General features: G+C 46.5%; 3 protein-coding genes across 16 annotated transcripts in view; 1 reads left to right on the top strand and 2 right to left on the bottom strand.

Moving 5' to 3' along the window:
- LOC120895204 (probable WRKY transcription factor protein 1) overlaps positions 1-2122 on the top strand; it is a 29185-nt gene extending 27063 nt beyond the window's left edge. For all 3 annotated transcript variants that reach the window (XM_040298337.1, XM_040298335.1, XM_040298336.1), the window contains one exon: positions 10-2122. In XM_040298337.1, the coding sequence (XP_040154271.1) occupies positions 10-383 (374 nt within the window). In that variant the 3' untranslated portion in view covers positions 384-2122. The remainder of the gene's footprint in view (positions 1-9) is intronic.
- Positions 2123-2221: 99 nt separating this feature from the next.
- Positions 2222-27423, bottom strand: LOC120895202 (protein draper). Of its 12 annotated transcripts, none has more exons than XM_040298322.1 (14): positions 27236-27423; positions 25770-26141; positions 16071-16291; positions 10742-11623; positions 9924-10219; positions 9594-9840; positions 9053-9523; positions 8766-8911; positions 8060-8482; positions 7171-7881; positions 5079-5462; positions 4873-4986; positions 4565-4600; positions 2222-4452 (listed from the first exon to the last, which is right to left on the bottom strand). In XM_040298322.1, exons 4-14 carry the CDS (start codon positions 10915-10917, stop codon positions 3911-3913), a joined length of 3546 nt encoding a protein of 1181 aa, XP_040154256.1. In that variant the 5' UTR covers positions 10918-11623; positions 16071-16291; positions 25770-26141; positions 27236-27423; the 3' UTR covers positions 2222-3910. The 12 variants fall into 12 exon arrangements, with proteins under 12 accessions (XP_040154256.1, XP_040154266.1, XP_040154255.1 ...); XM_040298332.1 differs by lacking the exon at positions 16071-16291 and having other exon boundaries at positions 2222-3553; positions 4135-4452; XM_040298321.1 differs by lacking the exon at positions 16071-16291.
- On the bottom strand, positions 21884-22867 carry LOC120895087 (solute carrier family 25 member 35-like). Its single transcript, XM_040298118.1, has 2 exons — positions 22153-22867; positions 21884-22083 (listed from the first exon to the last, which is right to left on the bottom strand). Exons 1-2 carry the CDS (start codon positions 22865-22867, stop codon positions 21884-21886), a joined length of 915 nt encoding a protein of 304 aa, XP_040154052.1.
- Positions 27424-27776: the final 353 nt, after the last annotated feature.

The following is a 27776-nucleotide window of genomic DNA, read 5'->3' as shown; positions in this document are numbered from 1 at the left end:
CAATTGCAGAATCGTCCGAAGGTGACTCGAGCTATCAAAACTCGGCCGACGAGGACTACGCGTACCATCAGAAGCTGAAGGTCGCCAAGGTGGAAGCGGTCATACCGCCGTCGCTCAAGTCGCAGCTAACCGTTACGCCTGCCGGTGCCGTAACCAACACGAACACCAACATCACCACCACCATCAACAACAACAGCATCCACAACGTGAACGCGAATGGTGGCGGGCTGGTGGAGGAGCTCCACATCGACTACAAGGAAAAGTACGAACAGACGCTGAAGGAGCTGTTCGCCTGCCGGAAGATCGTGAAGAACCAGAACAAAGCGATCCAGCAGCAGCAGAAGGAGATCGATTTCCTTAACCTGCTGCTGAAGGAGAAATGATCCGAAGTGGTGGCGGCGGTGATGGTAGCGGATCATCACACCCGTAGCCCACCCGTAGTCCGTACCGGTTGCTCCGGATCCGATTCCGGTGGCGTTCTGTTGGCGTGCTAGGACAAAAGAGCACGGTTGCAAGTGTGTCCTCCCACCATGGGGAAGGTTAGCAGTTACCATTCATGGCATCATGTGGGGGCCGTCGGCGCCTGTTTTGGAAAGGGGAAAGTTTAGCGCGGGGGAGGTAAATACGTTAGTGTAAAATAAAAGTAGAAGGAACATTCCATTTGCCACCTTTTCACCAACAAAACAGGCGAGGCGTGGTCAATCCACGCGTCTCTTCAACAACCACAGTTTGTACATAGAAGGGAAGGTTCTGAGGGCATTTAGGTAGACAGAGGACACACACTGGAAGAACGCCATGACACAGGACACACAAACACAAGAGATGGAGATACTGTGGCGAGGTATTAGCTATCCGTTTGGTAATTTAACTTTCTAACTGATAAAAGGGATACGGGGGGCGAATAGTTAATTTAGCAGGTTGGTCAGTAAAGAGAGAGAGAGAAAGAGAGCTAGTGAGGAAAGGACACAAATAGTCGCCAAAATAGTGTGGTGGTAAGCTGTTGGAAGCGAAAGTGAACACGGCGGAAGTAACTAGAATACAAATAGCAGCAGCAGCAGCAGCAGCAAGCATTATGTATAGTTAAGTAAGTTAAGCTTAAGGCATTTGGGATTTCTATCGGATGTGTGTTTGTTTGTGTGTACGCATATTGTTTGTGTCTTGTTAGGACAAACACATTGACAGACACAGACACAGACAACTGCAATTTCGGCTAGGTGTAATATTCAACAGGTGTGTGATTGAAAAACAGTGTTGTGCAATCAACACACAGAGAAAGAGAGAGAGAGAGAGAGAGAGAAAGTAGGAAAAGTAGGGCTTATAGTAAAAAGAAAGCCAATACACAAAAAAAATGGGGTTTTTTGGAGGTGTGTAAGAGGTCACATTGCTGTCGCCACGGTTTCGGATAGGAAAGGGTAGTAGAGGTAGTAGAGGTCGAAGAGGATCGTATTTTGTGTGGTGGTCGTATAAAAAACAAAACACAGGAATAAAAGGCGCCTTGATATTCAAATTAAAGCGGAAAAGCGGTGAGAATGGGAAGGAAGTTTAGTGAGAGGAATGAAGCGTGTGAACGCATTCTTTCCTCACTTCTGTGTTTTCCTTTCTCAATCCAATCTGCACAAACACTTTCAGCAACACGATAGACTAGAACGGAAATTCTACGTTTTGGAAGCAGTTTTTTGTTAATTTACAATACTGCACCTGGGAAGAAGAGAACGATCATGTAAATATTTCACACTCACCACTGGTCATGCAAACCGATCCGTCTCTCAATTATAAGGTAAAAACAAAATTCAGTAAGAAGCAGTTGAGTTGAGGTTAGTAGTAGAAATGAAGAAAAACAAACGCGTACTATACAACTATATAGATAGGAATAAATGGAAGAGGGAGAGGGGGGATGTGGGACAAGTTGCGTTAAACTGAATGGTGAATGTTACTACAAACAAAAATCAACAACCGAACGAAAGACGATGACAGTATGATGAGAGATGTACTTCTACTATTACTATTAATACTATTACTTCTACTACTATCGATTACTACTACACAACTATTTGCTGGTTCGGTACAATCGAAATAAAAACGAAGAAAAAACAACAACACAAAGGTTTGCCATAAAAAGTAATGCAAAACGACGTCTGTGCATTTTATTGAAAAGAAGCGGTGTGATACTAACGAAAGAAAATGAAAGTATTGGCAAGTACAAGAGGTAGTACACTCACGGTTGCTTTTTTTTGAAGTAAATAGTGTGTAATTCATCTAATTTCGTTTATTTCATCATTATAATAATGTTCAATCCAATTTCAGTTCCATACTTCTTCTGGATTGCTGTTTTTTTGTTTGTTTTTTTCCAAACATGCCTCACATGTTAAAGATAATCTTACAACTCTCTATTAAACTTCCTATCATATTTTAACACGATTTTCGAACGATGAAGGAATCATTAGGGAGGGCAAAAAGAACGTTTCCTTCCATTTTGGATCTCGCTTCTTCTGCCAGGTTCCCTCAAACACTCCTCACTTATTATTTTACTCGATTAGACTCTATTCTGTTCTTTACTTTCCAAAAATAGTTTTATCTTTGCCTTTTTTTATATTTTTCTTTTAGAAAACACACGAATTTAACGAATCTTTTTTTGTTTTTGTAACGAATTGCTTACGCTTATTTGTATTGCTTATTGATAATGTGGGAGAGAAAATTTTGCTCCTACTTTTCACTTGCTTTTTTCCCGAATTGGCTTGCAAATGCACTTTATTAACTATGAATCGTCTTTGACTTTCAATTGCTCCTGCTCCCTCCAGTAGTGGGGTGGCGTGTCCCCACAGGAAACTCAATCACCTATACTGTAATCTTCACGTACAAATTATAACGCCTTGAAATCCGTTTTCCTTCTTTAAACAGAATCGGTACGATCCTGTGCTGGGGGGTTGACAGGAAAAAAGCTACTTATAAAATCGCTTCTAAAATGTGTACAACTTAGCTTCATCGTCGTACAATTGTAGTGTAAAAGAAATAAGGAAAATAATGCGTGTGCTCTCCTCCGCACACGATCGTTGTGGGAATAATTTTGTCGCAAAAATGAAACAAAAATAGAAAACAATTCAAATAAGCTGAAAATCAGTTCTGGGAGTCGTTGTCTGCCACACGAGGCATTTTCTTTTCGCGACACACACACCAAACCTCAGGCGTGATGAGATTCAATAATGCTGCTTAAAAAGTAGTATACAACCTTACTGTATTGTGACTCATACTTTCTTCCTTCCTCTCTCGCTCTCTTTCTCTCTTCCTTTTACAATATTTTGGCACGCGCACGGTTTTGATGTGTAATATGCCTATGTGTTCCGTTTTATCGTTGTTAGTAGACGCTTCTCCTCCACGTGTTTTCGCTTTTATCACGATCATTATACTATCACGCAGACACACACACACGCATACATACAAACACACACACATAAACAGTCACATACATACACATATATGTGGAAGAGGAAGTAATAGGCAGAGGCAAATAGAGGGACGCACTGCTGCTTGCATGCACAACCTAAAAATTAAACACCTAAAAAAAAGAAAAGAAGAAAAAAAAAACGGAACGGAAGCGAACGACGAAATGAAAAACTAAAACAAACACTCACACACACACAACTCCTAATCACGCTTGGGGGATGATTGCCTTACATGTGTACAAATGAGAGGGACGGGGGGGGGGATGATGAAAGAAGACGGGTGATGATCGTAATCATCATCGAGATGCAAACGCAAAGGAACACTCAACAGGGGAAAGGATCCGGGGGCCGGGGGTACTATATCACACACAAATGCAAATTGCCATAAACACGAAAATCCCAACCAATTGCTGTGGACTTTTCGATGAGAAAACGAAAAAGGATCGCCCGCGTGAGCCCGGGGCACGGATTTACTCCTTGATGTTGAGCTGATGGTCGGGAATCTTTAGCCCGCCAAACTCGGAACCGGAGGACGATGCGGACGAACCGTGCTCGGCGCTGGTGGCGGCGGCGACACCGGCCGACATCGGCACGTACAGATCGTCCCCGCCCGGTACGAGCCGCTGACGCTGCTGGGAGGGTGATGATGGTGGCGTTGGGGATGAGGAGTTCGAGGACGAGGAAAGATCGTTACCGAGGCTGGCGCTGTCGGTGTTGCTACACTTCGCCTCCGCCGGTACGGACGGGATGGCGGGCAGGAGATTGTTCACCCGGCTGGCGGTGGGCGGTGCGGACAGGTTGTTGATGGGACCGGCGGAAGCAGTGTCACGCAGCACGTTGATCGCTTTCGGTGACCCGTTGCCGTACGCGTTGGACGATGCGATCGATCCGGTAAGGTTGCCACCACCGTTTGCCGTGACGTTTCCATTCGAGGCGCCATCGTTCATGCGGAAGTAGTGCGCTTTGTGGGAGCTTCCCGGGCGAGAGTAGTCCAGGTGGTCGTACTCGGTGTCTGGAAGAGTGAATAGGGAAGATTATTAGCCACAGAAGCGAGAAAAAGGTGGGTACAATAGTAAGTACATAAATTAAATGGCTTTTAAGCACTGTTATACGACAAAACTTACAAATGTAGGCGTAATTCGGATCCCGCGATAAAGCGGCTGCGTCCGTTAGAATTAATATATTATTTAAATGGATTTATATATTGAAAATATCACGTTTAGTAACTATTTAAGAGCATTGGTTATTGCACAAGAGTTAGAAAGCTGTTCCAAAATGGAAGAAAATGATTCAAACATCAAACAAATTGTGTATAACAGAAAATGCTTCGTGGTGTGTTGCCGATTGCATACTGTTAGGCGCAACACGGATAATCGCAAACGACGAGTGAATTCACCATTTCTTATACGATTTTCTTCGCACGCTCTCTTACCGATAGAATCCTTCAGTCGAATCTCATCGTACACGTGATCCTTAAAGTTTGGATTGGTCATGTCCGCTTCAAAGTTTTTCAAACTTTCCGGCCGATAGTGCGAGAAGGAAAGCGCTACAAAGGGGAGGAAGAAATAAACACACACGACGTCAGCAAAAGCGTCCGTAACTGTGCTGATGATCACCATCATTCCCTATTACTCTTACATTTGTCCACATCGTACTCATTGTCCGGGTAGCTGTACTTGTCCTGATTTTGCTTACGCCGCCCCGACATCACATCGCGCAAATTGTTCGGCAGCACATTGCGCAACAGGCCGGTGCGTGCATCGAGCGGCGGTACGATCGTTCCGTTGGAGGAAAGTGTGCCGCTGACAATGCTGCCACCGTTTGGAGCACCACCACCGCCGGTTCGTGCGTAGACGGGATTGTCGAAATGGCTCGGCTGCTCCTGGGTCATGTAGTTGACGACGTGATTGACTTCCGCCTTTAGGCTGGCGACTCGGCGCCGGTAGTACAGCAGCATTGCGGTAAGCATCGCGCCAAACATTAGCAACAGCACCACCATCCATACGGTGGAGCTGGAGGAACCTGGGGATAGGAGAGGGGGCGAAGGAGAGAACATGAAAAGTGTGTCACGATTAGTAAGGTGCTGTGAAAAGGAACATTGCTTTAAAGGGGGACATATTGTGCAGTACACTCTGAGACGCATATGTGCAGACAGGTGAGATCGGTTGCGCAAACTGCAGCATATTTTTCGATGTGTGTGTGTATAAAACAGCATTGGGTATATTAAGCACGGGTAATTGTGGAACACATAAACGCACAAGCACATTCATATTACCCAATAGTCGCTCTGGTGGTTGAGTTTGTGGTTGGGCCACTACAGAAGATGATGAATTCGTTATTGTTTTATCGTCTTTTTCCATTCTTCTCTCAACTTCGTCGTCAAGTCCGTAAAACTCTTTCAACCATTCATTTAAATACTGTTCTTTCGTTGCATCATGGTCGCTTAAGTTCATTTTTACGGTTGTAGGACCATCATCTTTGCTTTCTTCCTGAGTATTATTCGGGACATTACGATTAGAGCTAGTTGCATCTTCCTTTGAGACATCCTTTACAGTGGAATTTGTTGGTTCGATGCTCTCTGTTGTATGGTTAACAGCAATAGTAATTAGATCTTGTACATCTGAAGGTATTGTACTCATCAGAGAAGGAACAGTTGTCGGATTAGTCGCAAGTAAATCAGGTTGCGGTGTTGTAGCATCTTCTCGACTCTTATTCGAGACATTACGATTAGAATTCACTTCCGGAGAAGTCTCTTTTGAATTTGTTGGTTGAATGCTTTCTGTTACCTCTTGAACTGCCTCAGTAATTATACTTTGTTCATACGAAGTAACAGTATCCATCCAGGATGTGGTTGTAATGGGAAATTCATGTCCATCCACCTCATCTACTATTCTAAAGCGATCGTCAGTAGTTTCATCTGTTGTGTTTTGAACACTAATTCTAACTGTAGAATGATCTACACTCTCATCTTCATGGATTACAGTGGTTTCTTCGATCGTTTTCGGTGTTGGACCTTTCATTCTTATCAACCTTATCACCATCTTCTGTCCCGTACGCAGCAAAAACGTCCTGTTACCTTCACAATCACATTCCAAATCGTTTCTCTCCTGCAGATCCACATAAGACACGTACACTGTCAACCCCTCCTCCAATGCTACACGATAGCTAGTGCTGTTGATGAATGTTTCCATAACATTAGCCGAGCTGCTGGCCACCAAATCCTCCCCCAGCGTGACGTACGAATTCATCTGCACAAGTGTGAGGTCAAGAAAACCATCGTCTCGATACTGTAACGCCATCTGCTGCCCTGGACGAAGCGAATGTGTTCGATTGTAGCGCGTGAGAAAGCTATTGCCGTAGAGTGAGAACTCAACCGTGACGTTATACACTGCGGATGCTTTAGGACGACTGCTCGCAATGTGTTCACCGGCGAGCACGTGGTGTTCCCGTTCGTGGTGATGCGTGTCGGAATCGTTTAGCAGCTCGATGCGAAGATTGTACAGCGCTGGAGAGTGGTGTTCGATCGCTTGTTTTGGCTTATTTTCTGTTATGGTGGTAACGTCATCGTTTGACGTGAGATTTGCTTCATCTACTAAACGTGTCGCTAAGAAATGAGTAGCCAGTTAGTATAAACAACCCTTTCCAATCACCTTTTCAAGTTCAAATCATACCAAATTGCGCTATAAAAATGATAACATAATTGATTAATCTACCAAACAACTACGCTTACCTTCATCGACTCGATCCTGCGTCAGCATGTTCGTCATACGCTCGTCACAGTTCTTGCCCGTCCAGCCCACGCTGCACACGCATCCCTTGGCCGCATGACACAAAAAGTTGCCGGCCGGACACTCGCACGCCTCCATACAATGGTTTCCGTAGAACCCTTCCGGACAAACCTCATCGCACCGGTGTCCCATCCACCCGGCGTCACAAATACAGGTGCCATCGTTCTTCCGACACTTTGCATTATTCTTACAGTTGCACACCTGGCTACAGTTCGTGCCGTAGTACATGCCCTCGCACACCGTCTCGCACAGCGGTCCCTTCCAGCCGGGCGTACACTGGCACTCCCCTGTGATGTGCGAACATTCGGCACCGTTGCGACACTCTGGGCACTTTCTCTGACAATCCTGCCCGTAGTAGCCGGACGAGCACGGATGCTCGCACGTCGGTCCGACGTACCCGGGCGGGCAGCTGTACTGACCGGTGATGGGGTTGCAGGTGCGATTGCTTTCCGCCGAGCCCGAGCACCGTTCCATGCAGCCGTGGCCGAAGAACCCTTTCGGGCAGGGTTCGTTGCAGCTTGGGCCGGTCCAGCCACGCGAACAGATGCACTCACCGGTCGTGGGATCGCAGGACGAGTTGTTATGGCAGGTGCAGATCTCACTGCAGCTTTCACCGTAGTATCCGAGCGGACAGCGACTCTCACAGCGAACACCTAAAATGAAGGCAAACAAACAAATCAATAAAAGGAAGAAGAAAGCTGTTTTTGTCATTTGCAGAAACAAATTGGCCCAATAAGAAACTCGATTAACGATCAAGTGTACGGCACAATCCCACACATTTTGGTCCTTCGAACCGGATTTGAATCAGTGACCACTCAAGTGACAACTCACCACCCCAGTCTGCCTTGCAGATACACCGGCCGGTGGTGGCATTGCAGGCCAGCGAGTTCTCCAGATGGCAATCGCACAGCTGCTCACAGTTCTGCCCGAACCGGCCGGGCGAACACTTCTTGTCGCACAGCTCGCCCGTCCATCCGGCCGGGCACGTGCACTGACCGTTGATGGGATTGCAAACGCCCCCGTTCTGGCAGTGGCACTTCTCGGTACAGTCCCGCCCATAGTGCTGCGCATCGCACGGTCTATCGCACTTGATGCCCTGCCAGCCCGGTGCACAGGCACACTTGCCCGATTCACCGTCGCAGGCCGCCCCGTTCATGCACTGGCACCGCTCGCTACAGTTCTGGCCGTACGTGTTGTTCGAGCAGGGCTCCTCGCAGCTTTCGCCCTTGAAGCCGGCAATGCAAAGGCAGGTGCCTATGGTTAGGGATGATTTCGGGAATCGTACGCGAGATGAGGCAAAAATGAAACATATTAAAACGAAAAAAGAGAAATTAGGACAAAAATTAAATAGGAAACATAAATAGTAATTGAGATGGTAAAGAAGGAAGGTGAAAATGGTGAAAATAGACCAACAAAATGATGTGAATAGGGTGCAAAAGAAGGACACAAACAGAAACTGTTTTACACAGGTGAAATCTAAGTATTACATGAACAGACAACAGAAAGAAAGCAAATAAAATAATCAATTTAAACGAACCGTCAATATGCGAACAGGGAGATGAGTTTTTGCAGTTGCACATCAGCTGACAGTCCTGTCCGTAGCGCAGGAAGCGGCAAGGCCGATCGCAGGCACTGTTACTCCAGCCCGGTTCGCAAAGACACTTGCCCGTCCATGGATGACACCTGCACACACACACACGCACGCACGCACGGTTCAACAAACGAAGGAGGAGTCCAACAAAAAAAATGAAATGAAAATGGAAAAATTTAAAACGTAAAGCCGCACTCAAGGAAAGATAAAGCGGAAAAACAAACGGTGCGTACATTTTCGTGTTGTCCCATTTGCAGTCACACACGCCGGTACAGTTCGCCCCGTACCGACCCTGGGGACAGATCCGCTGCCCACAATCCGCACCCTTCCACCCGTCCGGGCAGGTGCAGCGCCCGTCGGCCGTATCACAGATGCCCTCGTTCTGGCACCGGCACGTCTCGGTACAGTTGATGCCGTACTGATTGTTCGGACAGGAGTCGAGACACTTGGCGCCCATAAACCCGGGCGCACAGATGCACTGGCCCGTCACCCGGTCGCAGTCGGCGCCGTTGAAGCATTCGCACCGCTTCGCGCACTGCAGCCCGTACCAGCCGGGCTGGCAGCGGTTCGCGCACACCATGCCGGTGAAACCGGCCGGACAAACACACTCACCCGTCACTGGATCGCACGTTCCGCCGTTCTGGCAGCGGCACTTCGACTGACACTGGGCCCCGTGCGTACCGGCCGGGCAAGGTTCGGTGCAGCTAAAAAGAACAAAAAAGCAAGACAGGACAGGTTAATGCGATGAAGACAATCGAACAAGGCAACACTTACAGCGGTCCGGTGTATCCTGCCGCACAGAAGCACTCCCCGGACACGTGGTCGCACTTGCCACCGTTCTTGCACTGGCAGATCTCGGCACAATCCTGCCCGAACCGATCGCTCGGGCACGTTTCCTCGCAGTACCGGCCCTTGAAGCCACGGCTACACTCACAGCTACCGTCGGCCGCATTGCATACCGCCCCGTTCGCACACTTGCACGGTTGCTTGCAGTCCGAGCCCCAAACGTTCGGTGGACAACCTACAAAAAAGAGCAAAGCGAAACGAACCCCGTGTTTTAGCGATCGCGCAAATTCCAAAAGGGCACTTCGCAAAGGCACATACTTATGTTACACGTTTTGCCAGCATATCCTTTGTTGCACCGGCACACGTCCGGGTTGATGCACGTGCCGTACACGCAGCCCGCCTTGCACTCCGGTATGCAGTGCAGCTGCTCCTCGTCCAGCTGGTAGCCGACGCAGCACTTCTTCACGATGCGCTGGTTGATGACGGTGCGCGTTTCGTTCACCGTCCGGATCTTGATGCGGTACGCCGAACAGCGGGGCGGTATGCCGAGACACCACTTCTGGTACCGCTCCTGGTACGCTTCCTCGCGCGGTGTCGTTATCGTGACGGTTATGCTGTGGAAAAAGAAAGGCGAGACGGGAAAACGTTGCAATTAGTTCACGTTGCGTTTTATCAAGCGAGTGAGTCATGTGGTGTAAGTGTGTTGGATCTCTCTGTTCTTGTACGATTTAATTAGCTCTTTGTGCAATTTATTTGACTAATTCACTCATTAAATGTTTCTACTTCAATTTTGTTGGATGGATATCTATTTTCAACACTTTTGCTTCGTGTTAGAAATTACTAAAGCTTACTCCGTTATTTAATCAATCGTTTGACCTACTAATACCACCCTACACACCATCTTGGACCCTGCAACCCTCTTCCACTATTCAGCGAAAGCCGGTACTACTTTGCCACCAGTGAGAAAACCCGATTTCACCTTCATTCATTCAGTAATTTGCACTCAACAGACTCTTGCCGTTCGGTAATTTCATCCCTCCACCACCTCAACACACTAATCGCCAGCCAGCAACCTTTGGCGTAATTAATTCCTCGAAGGTAAATCACATTACAAGCGCACAAAACAGCACACTTACTTTTCCACTTCCTTGCACACGTTCGGACCCTCCAGGTGATCATCCTTGATGAGTTCGGTGTGGGCTAACACTCGGACATCGTGGCAAATGGCTAACAGCATGGCCAGCAGCAGCAGGCCGCTCACAGCCGTGGTTGGGTGCATTTGCATGCACAGTTTCTTTCGTGCTCGTGCCATTGTGTGTATTTGGTTGTAATTCTGTTCTGAAAAGGCACACACACAGTGTGGACACAAAGTCCGGGTTATACTCCGCTACAACTGCAGCTTTAGATCTCTCTCTTTCTACTATCCGTTCACTTGTTTGCTTTTCGTCACCCTCGAGCAATGCACTTGTGCACAGCGATCTAGGTTTGCTTGCTTCACTGTACACTGTTGTTTAGAGAGGGAGCGGACAAACTTCATTCATAACTAGCAACCCCGTATGGCGGCGGTCCGGTTTGGCATCGTTCGCAGTGCAGTGGCTCGTGAGAACACTCGAGCATTAGAAATACTCCACTGCGATCGCAACTGTCTGTAATGCTGCCGCTTTACACACTGCACCAACACCAACAACTTGGAGATTAGTGCGATCACACAAATAATTCCAGCCACTTGTTCACGCTTCCACTAACTATGACGATGGCGACGAATGTATGCAAACGTCTCACTCTATTGCCCCTTCGTCCTGGCGAGATGCTCTTTGTTCTCTTTTGAAGATCGCTCCTATGCTTTATATCTCGTCACACGGACGCGTGTTCGATTGTGTAAGATCTTCAACTCATTCCAACGATTGCGCGCGGGATGTTCTTAAGAGAGATACAGGCTGAGAGCAGCAGCAGCAGCCACACTCCAGAATTGGCACACTTTGCGTTCTTCCCGTTACATCAATTACTGCTGCACCTGGCTGGAAGGAAAGTGAAGAAACAAAAGAGAGAAGCACAATAGAGTTAGTTAGGTTGGTGCGGTGTTTACACTATATACTAAGGGCGAACGGAACGGAATCCGCCGCCTAACGGAATGCCTGCCGCGAGAATGACAAATAGAGTTGTGTGTGTGTGGAGAAGAGGAAGCTTATAATTAGCATAACTGCGATGAGAGGGTGTAGCAAATCCAAAGGTTGGTGTTTTGTTTCTGTGAATCATAAACTCGTACGTGTAGGAAGTTGGACCATTGAATAACCTCATAGAGTTCTTTTAGATACATCAAGATATTTATCATAATTTTAACAGAAATACAGCCAACACCATTCCAGCTAGACATCGCCAAGAAGATCACTTAAAGAATAAAGCATCTCACGCACTCACGACGCACGCGATGGAATTAGCATTGATTCTGAGGTTTCTTTGTGCCTAGCCAGCATATCATCTTGGAGAGGCTTTATTGTCGCACATGGGAGATAATTCAAGGCGAAGACGACAATAAATCATTGCCTATCGTACGATCCGAGGTAAAGGGAGCTACACAATTCCTTTGTTCTTGCACTGATATAGCGCACTTCTGTATCGCAGTAGAACTGCAAAGTAAGCATCGATCGATTTTCCAGTTCCAGTTCCAGGAATATCTACAGGAAGAACTAATTTCTTATCTTGCTCCACTTCGCCCCCGTTTGCTAAATGCCTTTCGATTGACTAACGATTGCAACGACGATCGTGAAAGCGACACGACGACCAACCCTATCCTATCGCTCAGTGGAAAATAACGCCAAGTGCAATTAATCCCCCATACCGTCGATCGCGTCCGTCGATCGATCGATTACAGCAGCAAGCGTTCACAGTGGCACACCACACAACAACACAACAATAACACGTTCCATTGCGCGAGAGTTGCGCATGCGAAATTGGATCCCGAAGGCATACACAGTAGAGTATGTGTTGTGACAACTTGAGACCCAACCGCTACTTGTACGTTCTCTATCCTTCGTGGACACTTTATCGGCAGCAATTGCGTGTGTGTACCCCCTTCTGTTCTGCTACTTGTGTTTGCGCTTTACTTTTGCAGCTGATGGGTTGGGATATTCAAGCCGATGAATCACGGCAGCGATATGAACTCGGGAGGGTAAATTGTTTTCCTTATTGCACTGCACGCTTGCGGTACGAACGATCACCAATCAACGCCTTTAGCCAACTGTTCCTTGTTGGGCTCGTTCTCCTTGTCGCTTGCTACGCGGGTTTCCAACTGAAGTACATTGCATCGATATCTCGAAGGCATCAACGGTCACAAATGGTGTCGAAGAGAGCGAGAGAGAGAGAGCTAGAGAGATAGATATGTAATGTACGATAAGTTGCAGTTCTGACTGTGAAGAGCTTATTGTCTGGAAGATTATGTGAACCTAAAATAAGCGTCCCATTCCACAAACAGAACAAATGATAATGGTGCACACACACAGGGTGTCTCTCCCTCCGTCAATGACTCAAGAATTGCCCAGTCTTCAAATCAGTCTGCCGATGGCATTGGCCAGCACTCTTGGGGCACTGTTTATGGCTTTGTTCTGAGGGAGGAGTGGTGTTGCAATCGGTGACACTTATGCTGGTTCCGGTTGCATTCAGGATTGTTGAGAACACAAGCGTAGTGCGACATACGAGTCATCACACTAACACTCTCCGCAGAGAAAGTGGTTCAAACACCACGAAGAAGAAGAAGCCATAAGGGCAACGATTGCCAGCTGGGTGCATTGATAACAAGTGTTGCTTTGGGATAGAGACCGGCACCGGAGGCCAACTACACTTGGGTAAACCCTCTTTTATCGTACATTGCCAGAGCTCTCTAATTCATGGAACTCTGAACTTCTTCAGAGCCGCTGGAACGATCTTTCACAAACGCCAACGCGTTTCGAAACGAACTTCTTGTCTTTACCGCCACACCAAACCCCCCTTCAAAAGTTTTTTGGTTGGGCCTCCCCTCACTCAGCCACACTTTGGCGCACTCAGTGTGACCTCATTGTGGGCCATGTTTTTTTGTTGTTATACTGTTTATACTGCTTTTCGATGGCCATCATTAAATCCACACACTTTGCCGCTGTTTTTCGTAAACCGTGAATGCAATGAGGGTGTTTTTTCGGCCATGTCAGCTCATTTTCGGGTCCGTCTGCCCGCGCTCTTCTGTTCAGATTGAAAATTAGCGACTATTAGTCGAGCTCCTCGTGCGTTCCAGCCATCAGTTCCGCCTTTCAGTGCCGAAGTTCACCAGCAATATGCCCTGAGTTCACCTTAATGCCAGAAAATTCCAACTGAAAGGAAGCAAAAAAAAACACACACATGGACCCGATTATGTTACCAGCAATTTGTGCTGTTGCCAACCTTTGTAAAACGTTTGAAAGGTTACGTCGGTACGGGCCTCGGTTCCAGCAGCAAGACTGAATTGATTAATTATTTAGCACCGATCTGGTTGACGTGTCGTCTCAACCTATATATTGCGACATGTTACACTATTTTCCATAACAACGACAAAAAATGCGCTCAACGCTCCACTAGCGGCTCGAAGAAACTGTAAATTGACGCTGAACGATCGGTGTCGTATAACTTTGCGCGAAGCGTTCGCTTTCCTTCCTCGTTTTGTTTGTTTCAACTGTTGGCTTTGAAGCGGCGAGAGCGACGACATACACACTCAAAATATAGGCAAACATTTGCGTCGTTGAACAAAACAAAAAGAAAGAAAGAATATTCCTCAAGTGTTGAGTTCTTGTGGAATAAACAAAACGTAAAACAAAATTGCTACTCCACACATCTAACAAGAATCCCCTGTGTTGGTGTCCAAGTGTTGCAGATATTTCGCCATGGGCGCGCGTCATTCTCAAATTAACACTTTAACGCTTTATTGTAGCCAATGTCGCTTTGGTGGTGGTAATGATGGTTCCATTGTTTCGGTGGCCATACCGCACTCACACAAACACACTCTCTCAATCACCTCTGCCCAAATTCAATGACATGTGCTTTCCGTTAGAGAGGGGATGTGCCAAACTATAATTTGGCAAAACAAGTGAAGTCACTTTCCTCCCGATGACGTCCCAACACTACTAACAGCCAGCACGCCAACATACATAATTCCATATGCCATTGTCTCATCCGCTGTCAGCGTACCGAAATCGGTTTTGATTATGCTCACTCCCCACCCGGACTCAAGCAACAAATTGGTTGATGTGAAGTTGTTTATGACGCATCCAAGTGTACTAAAATCTGATCGGGCTCTCTTTCCGATTCGCGCGCGCGTTATGCATGACTCATAAATGTGGTTAAGTTAACGGCGAAGAAGAAGGGAGGTGAAACCACCAGGCCCAGCTACTACTACTGGTCGGCGCAGAGACACAAGTCTTTGCACTTAGCACCCTACGACGACGCACCTTCAAAAACAACACGAACCGCGCTAGTCCGGTTACATCTGTCACGGTTTTCATCATGTCGCTCATCTTTTTTGGCACCAGACATGGCACCAGCTTGTTCTGAGAAGCGAGCATTTTCGCTCATTCATCTGTCTTCTGACCGCGTGCAACAGGGTGAGAGACAATTGGCGCCCTAAAGGTTAGAGACGTAGACTCATTCATCAGCATCCGGCTTAAGGCAACCAGGCTCGCTGTCTCCTCGGTAGCGTAAGCGTAACACACACACATCTGACCACTTGTGGGGATTATAGGAGCTAAAAAAAAATGGTCCATGTAGTACACCAAACGGTGTCGGGAGCAGCGCCAACACCAGTCGGTGGTTTGAACGTTTTTCTCAGTTACGTGGAATTTTTCCTGAATCATACATGTGCGCCGAAGCACGCGCTGCGTCTCACCGAAACATCTGTTTAGTGTTCTAGAGTCGCGTTTGCGACGAGCACGTGGGATGTAAAATCTGTGGGAGTAATATTTATTTCATCCCAAGATTGCCGGATGCAACTGGCGGTTTGGAGCAGCTCGTACAATGGGCAACTTGTCTAGGGCATCAAACAACCCTCCACAATGTAGATGAACCCAACAATCATCCACAGTGGCACAGTCAGAATGACGAGGGATACGAGCAGTAGGCATCGTAGCAACCGGCTAGTAACGCTGGAAACGGTTCGGAAAACTTTCGACCAGCTAATTTTCTCCTGTGTGATTCTTCTCACTGGAACACAGCCTTGGCTAGGGCGCCAATCTTCACAACGGTTGGATTGAGAGGCATTCAAACTTGCAACTTCTTCTCTTTTTGGCTCTTCTGGCTTTTGCAATGAATCTTCGGAGTAAGATATTAATGCTTTCCTCCGATAAATATAGTAACTTGTAGATCCATAAGCCGGGAATACAGCTTCAGTTGCGGCAATCTGTTTTCGACGCTGCAAAAAGTGATCAGAAGAGATTGATTCTTCCAAATAACGAAATAGGCAAACATTACCGGCACACAAATCGTCCATTTCACAAGCGACATAAAGCGACTCAGGTAGTACTTCACACAAAAGTGCACCTGCTCCTTCAGTGCAGCCGTGAAGCCAGTCCGGCAGTTGCAAACTTCCAGCACCATTGGAACTCGAATTGCACGACATTCGGGACAACGAGCCGGAAGCTTCGGTAGTGCAATGTTAAGGTTGAACCGTTCCGTCGAACAGCCGCCGTTCACTGCAAAGGAAGGTAAGAATACATTGCTTTTTAACAGTACAACGAAAGCCGAGAGCGGAGATGATGCTCCATGCGTGAGTTAAGCGAGCATCAACTCGGTCGGATGGTCGAGTGTTTGAGGATGTATTATTCAATCTATTTTCATAGCAACTGGGGCTATTTATATGTGGCCTACACACGCACACACACGCACGAAATTTATTCACTCACGCAATACGGTCGTACTTTAATCTAATCCACAAAGCGGGAAATGCATACCGTCTGTAGAATTATACATTTTCACACCGTAAAGGCACACGCACACAGTGAGAGATCAACACTTCAGACTGGACTGAGGAAGCAGGGCACTTGAGTAGACAGCTGGACAGATGGATTCATCATAGCCTACTAAAGAGTGCGATTTGTTCGCGTGCTCAGCTGGAGTTGGAGCATTTTCAAATTGACCGTTTTTTATCAAATACATGTTATTGTCTTCCGTATTGATTGCACTGCACAGCTCTGATTAAAACCGCATAATGTAATTGATTACCCCTGTATGAACACATCACTCTACCAGAAACCGGAAAGCCCCTATAAAACTGATTGTACCATTCTAATGACTTTATTCGTTTTGTGCTTGTTCCTGGGCGCCAATCGAACAAACGATGCCGGTCGTGACTGGTAGAGAAAAAAAAAAACTATATTTATTTATGTTTCACACACATACAGAACTACACTGGCAGCCGACAGTAATGATCTTCCGTTGTGAGATTGAAGCCACATTGAGATGCCGCTTCAATCGTCAGTACCAGCATAAACACAAGCAACCGTTTCACTCTCTTTCTCTCTCTCTCTCTTTCCCGTTGCCTTTTTTGGACAGATTAGAACTGATGGAGCACGCCGCGTAGTTCGCTAATACAATTTATTATTAGGTCACTGGCTTTCAGCGCCAATTTCGCAAACGGCTGATTGGGTCGGCAAACCGTTGAAGATGTTACTTCCTTTCGCCCAAAAGTTAAATGAACTCCAGTTATTCGGAGTCGTATTTGTCCCCTCTGTAGAGCCTTAAACACGTCAATGGGAGCGCATAAAGAATGTCATATCAGCTCTGTTTGGTTATAATCAGCCAGGCTAAACAACAAAACTGCAACAACCGAGTGTTCTGTGAAATGGGAAATAAACAACTGAAAAAAGGGACTGAATGAATCAGGCGCACCACTTGCTGCCTGGGCATGAGTCAGTGCATTCTGATAGCACACCGAAACTAAAAAGAAAATAAACAAAATAGACCACACAAACAAACCGATTTCACTAAACATCACGCGACCTTTGACAGCATATTATCATGCATTATTCAACTTCAATCTTTCGTGTAAACATTACCGGTGTGTTTGGTGTGCGGTTCTGTAGTAATCCCTTTCACTGCCGAACTGGACACGCTTACTTCTGACTCATAAATTGTCCTCCCATGGATGCTCACCATGTGTTAACCCCACGTGTCACATGTCATTGGAAGTTCGTTCAATGTCGGATACCAAATGTGTGATGGAAAGTTCAAGGTAATTACCGATCGATAACACACCAATCGACTAATGGTCATGCAAAAGGCAATCAAATGCGCCCATAGGTACATTTTATTTGCTCCTGTTGTTCATTTACACCCACTGGACGACAGGTGGCATGCATATAAGGCATACTGTCTATCTAGAAATCTATTCGTGTGCATGTACCAATTGTCACACGATCGTGCTGGTGTGCTATTAATTTTATATAAAACATTCTTCCCTTTATCTCTCTTTCCCATCTGCCTCATCCTTACTGCATGAATGCACACTTTATATGACAATATGCATGTGCGCACGTTGATACGCAACCGTCGAGATTCGTGTGTGAAGCATGTCGCTACCGTGCATCATACCATCGCAACGGAACGGAAATGCAACGACATCAATTGTTTATCAACGTTGGCGTTGCTTTCTACATGGAGCGAGAGAGCGAGAGAGAGAGAGGTATAGAACACCAGAGATAGAAATAGATGACATCCATACGGTGCATTCCCATTACATTCGCAAACAACAGATTACACGTTACGATAATGTGGCATTATTCATCTGCTACAGCTAAGCCTCTGACGCTTATCATTGTTTTTTTCTTAGCATCCCTTCATGAAGTAGTTATTATAGATCATGCCTAAAACCCTGAATTATTCCAATCCAATTGTTACTAAAGTTTCAGACACTCATTTTCCATACACTGAATAATTTGCATTTTTCAATTTGTGAATGGCGTGAACACTTCTTCTTCTTCTTCTTCTTTGGCACATCAACCGTTGTTGGTCAAGGCCTGCCTGTACCCACTAGTGAAGTGAGCTTGGCTTTCAGTGACGTTACCATAGCAGGATAGTCAGTCCTACGTATGGGGGCACGGTCTATTCGGGGTTTGAACCCATGACGGGCATGTTGTTAAGTCGTACGAGTTGACGACTGTACCACCAGACCGGCGTGAACACTTGGGATAGAAATAATACTAAAAGAGAGATTGAAGAACTAAAGGACTCAACAAAACTTTTGTAAGATCCTGTAATGGGTTGGGGCGTTGAACAAGTCATTTGAATGACCCCGTACAATCAGAATTGTTACGCTTTTTTAGTACGTCCTAATTTGAGGCAACGTATCCCAAAGATTGGCCACATTTGCCACTTCTTGTAGAATAACTCATTCACTCTACTTACGTCATTTACATCACTCTGCTTCAGTTTGCCCACTTTCGCTTTTGCTTGATCTTGAACGTGTATTTAACACAAAAAACACATCTGTAATTAAGCAATCTACTGTAGTATCACACACAAAAAGCTCCATTAAAGACGTTTTTGCCGCACCAGAGTGTACTGCTCTCACGTAACTCTCTCCTTACAAACCACTTTCGCTCCTCCTCACAACAACCTAACGGCCATTTTTTGGCTCCCTTCTTTTGACTAATCTGACACACATATTGCAGACCAAAGAAGCAAAAAGCGATATGATCACATCACAGTATAGATGGACGTCGAGAGACGGTTTTTATTACTACCAACAGATCGCTGATAGCGTTCACGTGGATATGGATGATGCAAATACAATACATTCCCAATACAGAGAGAGAGAGAGAGAGAGAGAGAGAGAGAGAGAGAGAGAGAGAGGGAGATCTCAATATTGACCCACATACTTAGGGGAGGATGTGCGAGGAAGAAGGCGACGGTTGGAAACACTTTCCTTCCCACCCCGTAGAAAGGGGTGGGAGATACCAGCGGAATGGCCTTGCAACGGAATTCCCGGTCGCCTCGGTCAGAAAAAAGGGCCGTGAGGGTGTTAGATAATTTGCCTCACGCAGGGTTTCCTAATGCGCATAAATCGCATCGCTTTCTACACGTGCATAGGCACACACACAGAGTTGAAGGCGGATCGTGACGGGTGAAACAACAAAACCCCGATCGACACACATGCAAACCTGTTGTGCGGTTAGAATGCAATGTACTACAACTATTTTCCCACATGCATCTGTAATTTCAATTGAGGATGTTCGTGTTTGCTGGCTCGCTTCTCTGTGCTGTTGTGGCAAGAGCATTGTGTTACATCAACGTCACGATATAGGCTTTGGTTCTAACATCGTTAAAGTTTCATAAGATATGGTCTAATCTATTCCGATTTCAAAACGTCAGCTTTTTTCTACTAAACGGCAAGCCCTTCCAAGAAATCGCTTAGTACAAGGTGATCTTTAACATGAAGCCCATCCACTTCGGGCTGCGTCGGTAGCACCACTCAGTAGCGCTCTCACTGCAGCAGAGTATTATGAAATAGAATACATACACTTTCTTGCTACCCCTTGTCTGACCTGCGTCAAACCGGCCACACACTACAGTATCCACTGTGACAACTGCTATGCGGGTAGGGGCAGGCGAAAGGTAATTGCACTCCAGCGCCGACCCACCACCATTAAAGCCGTTGTATGACCCGCGACTGTCTAAGCCCTAGGCACACAAACACACACAGTCGTAGCAAATAATCCGGGACACAGTAAGAAGGCGTCCCAGGTGCCCACACGGAACGAAAACACCACGGGGAAAGCCCGGTTTCCGTTCTTCCTCTTTCGTGTCACCCGGAACAGAGGGTGCTAAATTGCACCCATATGCAACGACAGTAATACGGAAGGTAGAATGGGAAACGGAACGGCATATTTTCCTACTGAAATCTTTAAAATGTACCCATAAACACGGGTAGATATTGGTATGGGAAATGTGGGTTAACTGGCTTTGAACATGGATCACTTCTACTGGCCGTAAATGGTTTTGCAGTGACACTTCTCCATCCGAAACGATCGATCATATTGTCACTTTATACCCCTGCTCAACCCTCCTTTCCTGCGGTGGTAGGCGAAGAAGGATGGAAACTTTTCAATAATTCAGCGATATCAATTGATTTTGCTTGCTTGCAAAACAATGATGACCATGAGACACCGGCCACATGGCATGACACGATCGACCCGAGCAAACTGAACGATGATTTGCCAAATTGGGACACGACGCGGCACTTGGGTGATGCGAAAAACTTGGAGAAAGTGAGAGAAAGTAAATGATGTTTACCCAAATTCCACTTTAACTTGTTTAGGATGATCGTGAGCATTAAAAAACACAACATTCCACCAAATTGATCGTCTATCTTCGATTGCTTTAACCACACTAACCTAGTCACCTAAATCCGCCTGAAGTAATCAATCAAAGCCTTGCGCAGAAGACTTCATAGGTTGTGATTCAATGACGAATGCGTACCAAGGTTCTCAGTATCTGTTCCTCTTGTCACATTGCCGATACAAAACTCCTAAGTGGGAAATAGGACGTGCAAGAAGCGTTTGGTACACTTGATTGGTGTCCAACTTTTCAACGAATTTATCGATATGAGTCCAACTGTGTGGACGGGCCCTTCTTGGTTGCTCCAGATACAAGTGACTCTTCCACCGAAGCGCGACGGTTGTAAACATGAAGTTTGCAATAATAATCAATAAGCCTTAACATCGGTGTAACACATGCCCCGATGTGTGTCGAACATACAAAGGGTGTCGTTTGTTGTGGCTTAGAGAAGCGACCCACCAACATCCAAACAACTCAATTCCCGCCCAGTAGGTGATGTCATCATTTTGAAGCGCTCCCGGGGAAGAAGACTATCTGTCTGTCTGTTTTATAAGGCACTCTTCTTTAATCTTGCGTTGTAGTGTAGCTTAGATACATTGGAAGCTCTTTGCACGGGAGGTATAAGTCTGTTATCGTTTAACGATCTAATGGAACACGCTTTAACATGAATTCCTGTTTTGCACCGAAAATAAGTCGCTATTTGATAGCAGGTGTGGGGCGTGTGCATTGCATGCAATTCGTATTTTGAGTGGAGCTGATATGGGTGCTACCTCCACGAAAGCCAAGCCTTCTACGAATGTCTTCTGCTGATAAGATAAGTCGTAAAGCAACACTTTGTGTTACACTTGCTGTGTTTGTGGGTGTTTGTGTCTTTTTTTTACATCAATCTTTGTATCATTGGGAATGTATCGAGCATTTTGGAGACAGGTTCTTTTCGCCGTTGTTGATCATCAGTGTTGCTTGCCGTAGCGGTCGTGCAAACCCTTGAAGAACTCCCAGAAGGTAAGATTAAGCATCGTGTGTGGAGCAACGCGCAGATACATCGGGACGAATCCTTTGTAGTAACCATGGATACCTTCCGATCGGTAGATCTTCAAGAAGCAATCGAAGATGTTGGTGTATAGGAGGCCCTTTCCGTTGGCAGATACCGCTGTATAGAAACAAATAGGGGAATTAAAGCCTTCTTCAGGATTTTAGGACGTTTTCCCGAGAACACTACCTTGATTGGTCATGCGTGTCGTGACGACATCGCACGGTGACATTAGCACACTGGTCAGAAATCCCGCCACCGTACTACTCGCCAACGCGGTCAGCACAATCGATTCCTGGAATACCTGATAGCGCAGGAAGAACTCTTTGCATGCACTGAACGATGACATCTGGACGGAGGATCCAACGACCAGTCGCGCAAGGGTGGCCGTATACCCACGGAACAGTCCCCGAACTCCACTCTGCCGGTAGATATTCACAAACGCCGACAGTGTCCCACTGTGATGATGCTGAAACCGTGCCGTATAGGATCCCGAAGTGACGGCCTGGAGCTGTGTCTTCACTACGTAGAATGGGCAGGATGCGGTAGCACTTGCGAGCCCGGCACATCCGCCCCAGAAGACGGAAAGCAGTGGCGTTAGCGATGGATTGCTGGTGCTCTTCGTCCAGCCGAGATTCTCCGCCGTCTGGTACGTCCCCAGCCGGACACCGTTCATGGAAAACTGGTAGAGTAGGGCTGCCGGAAGCCCCTTCTGTAGACCGCGCAACCCATCCGTCCGGACTACCGTGAGGACGGACTGGCGGATGCCCTTGTACGCTCGCTCCTTGAGATTCTGTTTCGCTATCAGCTCACCCTCGAGCTGCTGGCGGGTTTTGAGCACGTCGAACGGGTTCGTAAACAGTACGGCACACATGGACGAAGCACCACCGAGCAGAAACTCCATTTCTGCCTGCCTGTTTCGGGGTGTGGTCGCGTGGATACGGTGGAAAGGGCCAGGAAACCCAGTGGCCGGTCCTCCTAGACAGGGCTGCCACACTACTGCCTAAAGAGTCGAGATACAAAGATGTTTCTAAACTGGTCTGAACTGTTACCGAAAGGCACCGGCAATGGCCAGCAGCCAATGGCCGTTTGCGATAAGCGCGGTGGATAAAGGCCTGCCTGGGAAGTTGCAGGTCGCTCGCTTATCTTATCGTTCGCGATAGCTCGATGTTTACTTTTGACTGGTGGAACTGTTACTTTATTTTCAACAAAATTAACGACACATTCAGCACATTATGTCACATCAAACGCAGAATTGTGCCATTCATTCCGGATAATCCAAACGCAAATGAACGCAGGCGGCGGAACGTTGGTTATGGGTGTACTAGCAAGTACCTCCTCCAAGTGTTGTTTTCATCCCGTAAATCAGCCACTTTAAATGACCTCGCGTGCAAAAATAATTTCCAGTCATCATCCCACGATCATTCCCACCCACATTCTCTCTCTCGAAAGATGCATACTTTCACGTACGGCGTCATCGACACGTCCTGCTATTCGACTGTTCCAGCCTAGAGAGCTATTGAAGATTGGTATTGAATGTCCCAGTCAAAGAAGACACAAAGCGGCCTAAAATTCCACAACACGAATTTATATTGTATTATCGTTATGGAATTTTGGAGAATCGAAGAAATCAAATCTCCTATTATAAGAACCTTGAAAACGAGCCTACAAAACTTAACCTGCCCTAAGCTCGCTCGGTTCAGGGGTTAATGTTCGTGCATTGTACATCGCATTGGCCCGTTTCTTTGCCTTCGATTCCCCGATTCCAGCTAACAAAGGTCCTTTTTTCTAATGCGTCATTCTTGATCTTCCCGTGTTCCTTTTCGGGCCCAGAAGGGAACCGGCAAAGTCACCCAAACAATGAAAACCAGTTCAAACCGGTTATTGGGCCCGTGAGAGGAACCTGTCGCTTTCATGCTGCATTAATGATTTTGTTTGCTTTCCTTCCTTCCAATCGTGATACAAGCTTTGGTTGATAATTCTTGCTTCAGGAATTTTGTCGATAAGATCCCACACGACCCAAGGGCGAGGGCTTGAGACTTTGGTTGATAAAACTGTTATCATTGTTATTGGAGGAAGTTTGCTTCTAGAATTTATGCAGGAAGGGCCTCTTTCGGAGCATTCAGAAATTGTGGAATACTGAACTGTATAAACCAAATCAATTCCGGCTTAAAGAAGTTCATTAGCCCACACGATTTTAGTACCGAACCCTTTACCATTTCTGTTCATCCCAGACTCAGACTGGGAAGTTCTACCTCCAGTATTTCCCTTCTCTTTGCACCTTGAATTAAATCCCGGAATACATTCAGCGCGTCACAGAGCAGCAGCAAAAGGAGAAAATCTCCTCTTCGTACGATACAAAGGGGCCTTTTCTCGTGCTCCATCATTTAAAACTGGAAACCTCACACATCCTACACAGCTTTTTGTCGCGTTGCATGCTTCGCTTACCGCAAACGACGTTCTGTGTCCCCATTTCTCTAGGCATCCATGAGTGCACATTGTGCACCCCAATGTGCCGTCGCTTGCATCTGTCTGGCCTCTAACTCTGATGCAGTGCACAGCCACAGTATGCCATGAAACGCCCTGAGGGAGAAGGCCCAGCCAAACAGTGCATGTCAAAACAGGCGCACCACCATGACTGTGTTTGTTGACAGACGAAAGTCACCACCAATATGTCAGCAGTGCGTCAGTCGTGTGAGTGTGTGGGGGGAGGAGGCGGGAATAGTTGCGATAAGAGAAAGTACGCGCTCTTATCACGTTCTTGGAGAGTGTTTTGTTTGCCACAACGCAGTGCCGTTGACGGAAGAGGACGACGTCAGGGACATTCTGACACTTTGGGGGAGGCCGGCTGAAGGAAAACGGCAATGCTCTAAACGAGGACTTTAGAATTTGTTGGACATGTTTTACAAACAGTTCGGACACTGTTTAGACAAATAGAAGACGATGAACCAGAGAGTGTTGAAGGCATTTCTAAGGACGAATGACTTCCCTTCGCATTCAGTTGGCGAAGGCATTGGTTGGACAAAGAATATCTAAACTCTTGAAATTACCATTTCAAACGGCATGAGACGTACCACCGCTCTATTGCTGGATACAAATGCGTCCCAATTAATCTCAAGGTTGAACGGATCGTCACACACAGCAGCAGCAGCAGAACACACATGGACCGAGCGCATCGTCCGTTCTCGTTCGTTGTTGTAAAAAGTTACAAATATAAACAACGGGTTGACGCTCTCTCTTTCTCGCTCTCGCTCTCATCATACTATCGCGCTATCGGATGCTGCGAGTAGTTCGGTACGGCATCATCCCTCTTTGGGCAGTGGAAATGGTTGGCGTGAAACGGGACGACGCAACAAGACGATGACACTGACATTGGAACATTGAGGGTGGCCGTCCGTCCCCGGGTCGATTGCATCATGCGCATGGGCTGCGCGGCAAACACAGGACACAGTGGAGGAGGACGATGCACTGTTTTCCCCGGTCGTTAAGGGCGAGAGTACATCGGGGTGAATATCTCTCACAGGGAGGATGAGAAGCGAAGGTGAGTTAGAGGGAGATGCCACACTTCGTTCTTCCCAAACACCGTCGTAATCGTAGTAACCATGTGTTTGTCCGCAAAGGCAAAAGTGCAAGAACATTTTGGTCTTTGAACTTTACCTTTTCCTTTCAACAGGAGAGACAGATATGCCTCACTGAAGTGCTTTCGGGTTTAAAAGCTTCCTTTTATCTTCTCTTCTTCTTCAACAACTGCATTTCACAACAGGTTGGGGGTGCTTTTGGGGGTGACGAACGGAGAGTTTACTTACCTCGCGCGACTGTGTGCTGCCTTTGACCTGCTGGGACTGCTGTTGTTGGGATGTTGAAAGGGTTTCTTCAACCGAGGAAGACGACACCCTTAAACCATGCTCCAACGCCGCGCCAGGAAACACTGTAAAAACAACTCCTAAAACGTGCTGCCCAGCGGTCGAACAACGTCAAATATATTCACACAAACACACACACATTAGGGCCTTTGGTAAGCCAGTGGAGCCGCTCCACGCATCACACATGTGCGCAAAACACTTTCCACCAACACATCCACACACGAGAGTGTTGCTTTTTTCACTTCACTATTTACGAAATTGAACTACAGCTGCGTGTAGTACAGCACAGCAACAAATACACACACACACACACACCTATATAAAGCAAGTAAAACGGGAAAGAAAACAAGGGTGAATGGGGAGGGCTGAGCAACAACATCACATTCTTTGCCTGTTTGTCTATGCCGCAGGTTTTTATTAGCTCACACACCACCATTATTACACACACGCACACCACTACGCTCCCGCACGACGCAGGTTCAATTGGTTGCGCTATCTCGCACACATCCACACGGACGCTCGCTCGCGCACCCCTTAGGCGGGTAACTAAGGCGACAACAGCGTGTGCGAGAAAGAGACACCGCACGCTTGATGGGGTGGAAATTTAAATCAGCAAAAACTCGGCACACACAGTGAAACAAACCGAAAGGATGTTGAAACATAATTTGATGGGCATGATTGTGCTTGCAAAAAAAGGCCAACAATTGTTTTGTATTTAAGAGAATAACATGTTGTGTATGATTATTAAAAAAAAAAAAAACATAATTCGCCGTTGGCAGCTTCTATTTCACCACCTTCCAACTTGTTGCCCCCTGTCTGCACCTACAAACACAAAAACCAGTTGAGCACGGAAGATTTCACACAAGGCAGCAGCAGCAGGCGATGCAGAATTTTGCAATTGCAGCAGTGTGTACTTGCAGCAGACGTACGGGCAGGGAGACTTGCACACGCATCCAGCACACGCCATTAAACGCTGCCGAATAATTTGTAGGTCATGTCGTGCGTTTTCTAAATATACAGCAGGAAATGAAAGTTATGCCGTGCCCGATTTGCTCGCTCGTTGAAAAAAAAAACACACCCGCAATCTATAAAAGCACACCTCAGCACGGTGATTGGTGGTCAAATAATAAAAGGACACACGGCGGTTAAGCCCACGATTTCTAACGACGCCCGTGCGTGTGCGTGTGTGGATTCTAATGAAAAATTAACACTTTCCAGCAAAAACACCCCGTCGGCGGTTAATCCCACAAAACCGCAATAGAATGGTGGTTTTGGCACACGAATTTTCGGCGCGATTCACGGCACGATAATTGCCTTCCAGCGTAGCGTAAACAAAGCGATGCGTTTCGAGGTTATTGCCACGGATGCTGCGGGGAGTGCTTGTGCGGAGACGATTTTGCTCAACTAACCAACAATTGAACGAGCGCCTAATCAGCGTAACTTGAAACACTAAACACAGTTTTAGGAATAAAAACACACTTTAAACACAATATCTTCTCCTCTACACATTCAACGCGACGCACTAGTACGACGACGGAGATGAGATTGACACACAACCGCGCGCGTCGAGTGTTAGTTTCCGTTTGACGTTGCTTCTTTCCTTGTTTTCGATTCATCCCCTCGCCCTTTCTTTTGGCCCTTGTACGCTTGAAAGCCGTTGTATGTGATATTGAGAGAAAGAGAGAAGGAGAGGCTGCTTGGGAGATGTGGTCGTTCGTTTCGCACGATCTGATGCTACACACTGGGACACTGCTGGTTAATATTTGAAAATTGCTATCAATTTTATCATGTTTTTATATATTAATTTTCACCAAAAGATATGAATTGTAGGGTCATAAAACTATTTTAAAATTAAAACTGAAACCATTCATCGTGTATTCTTTACATTGAATGCAGTTTATAAACTTTATTCACTTTTATTCAATGCAACCCTAGCCAACGAACCGTTTT

Source organism: Anopheles arabiensis, chromosome 2, assembly GCF_016920715.1.
Source record: "Anopheles arabiensis isolate DONGOLA chromosome 2, AaraD3, whole genome shotgun sequence".
Taxonomy (NCBI): Eukaryota; Metazoa; Arthropoda; class Insecta; order Diptera; family Culicidae; genus Anopheles; species Anopheles arabiensis.
The sequence above is the reverse complement of the archived record's forward strand: the minus strand, read 5'-3'. Positions and strand labels throughout refer to the sequence as shown.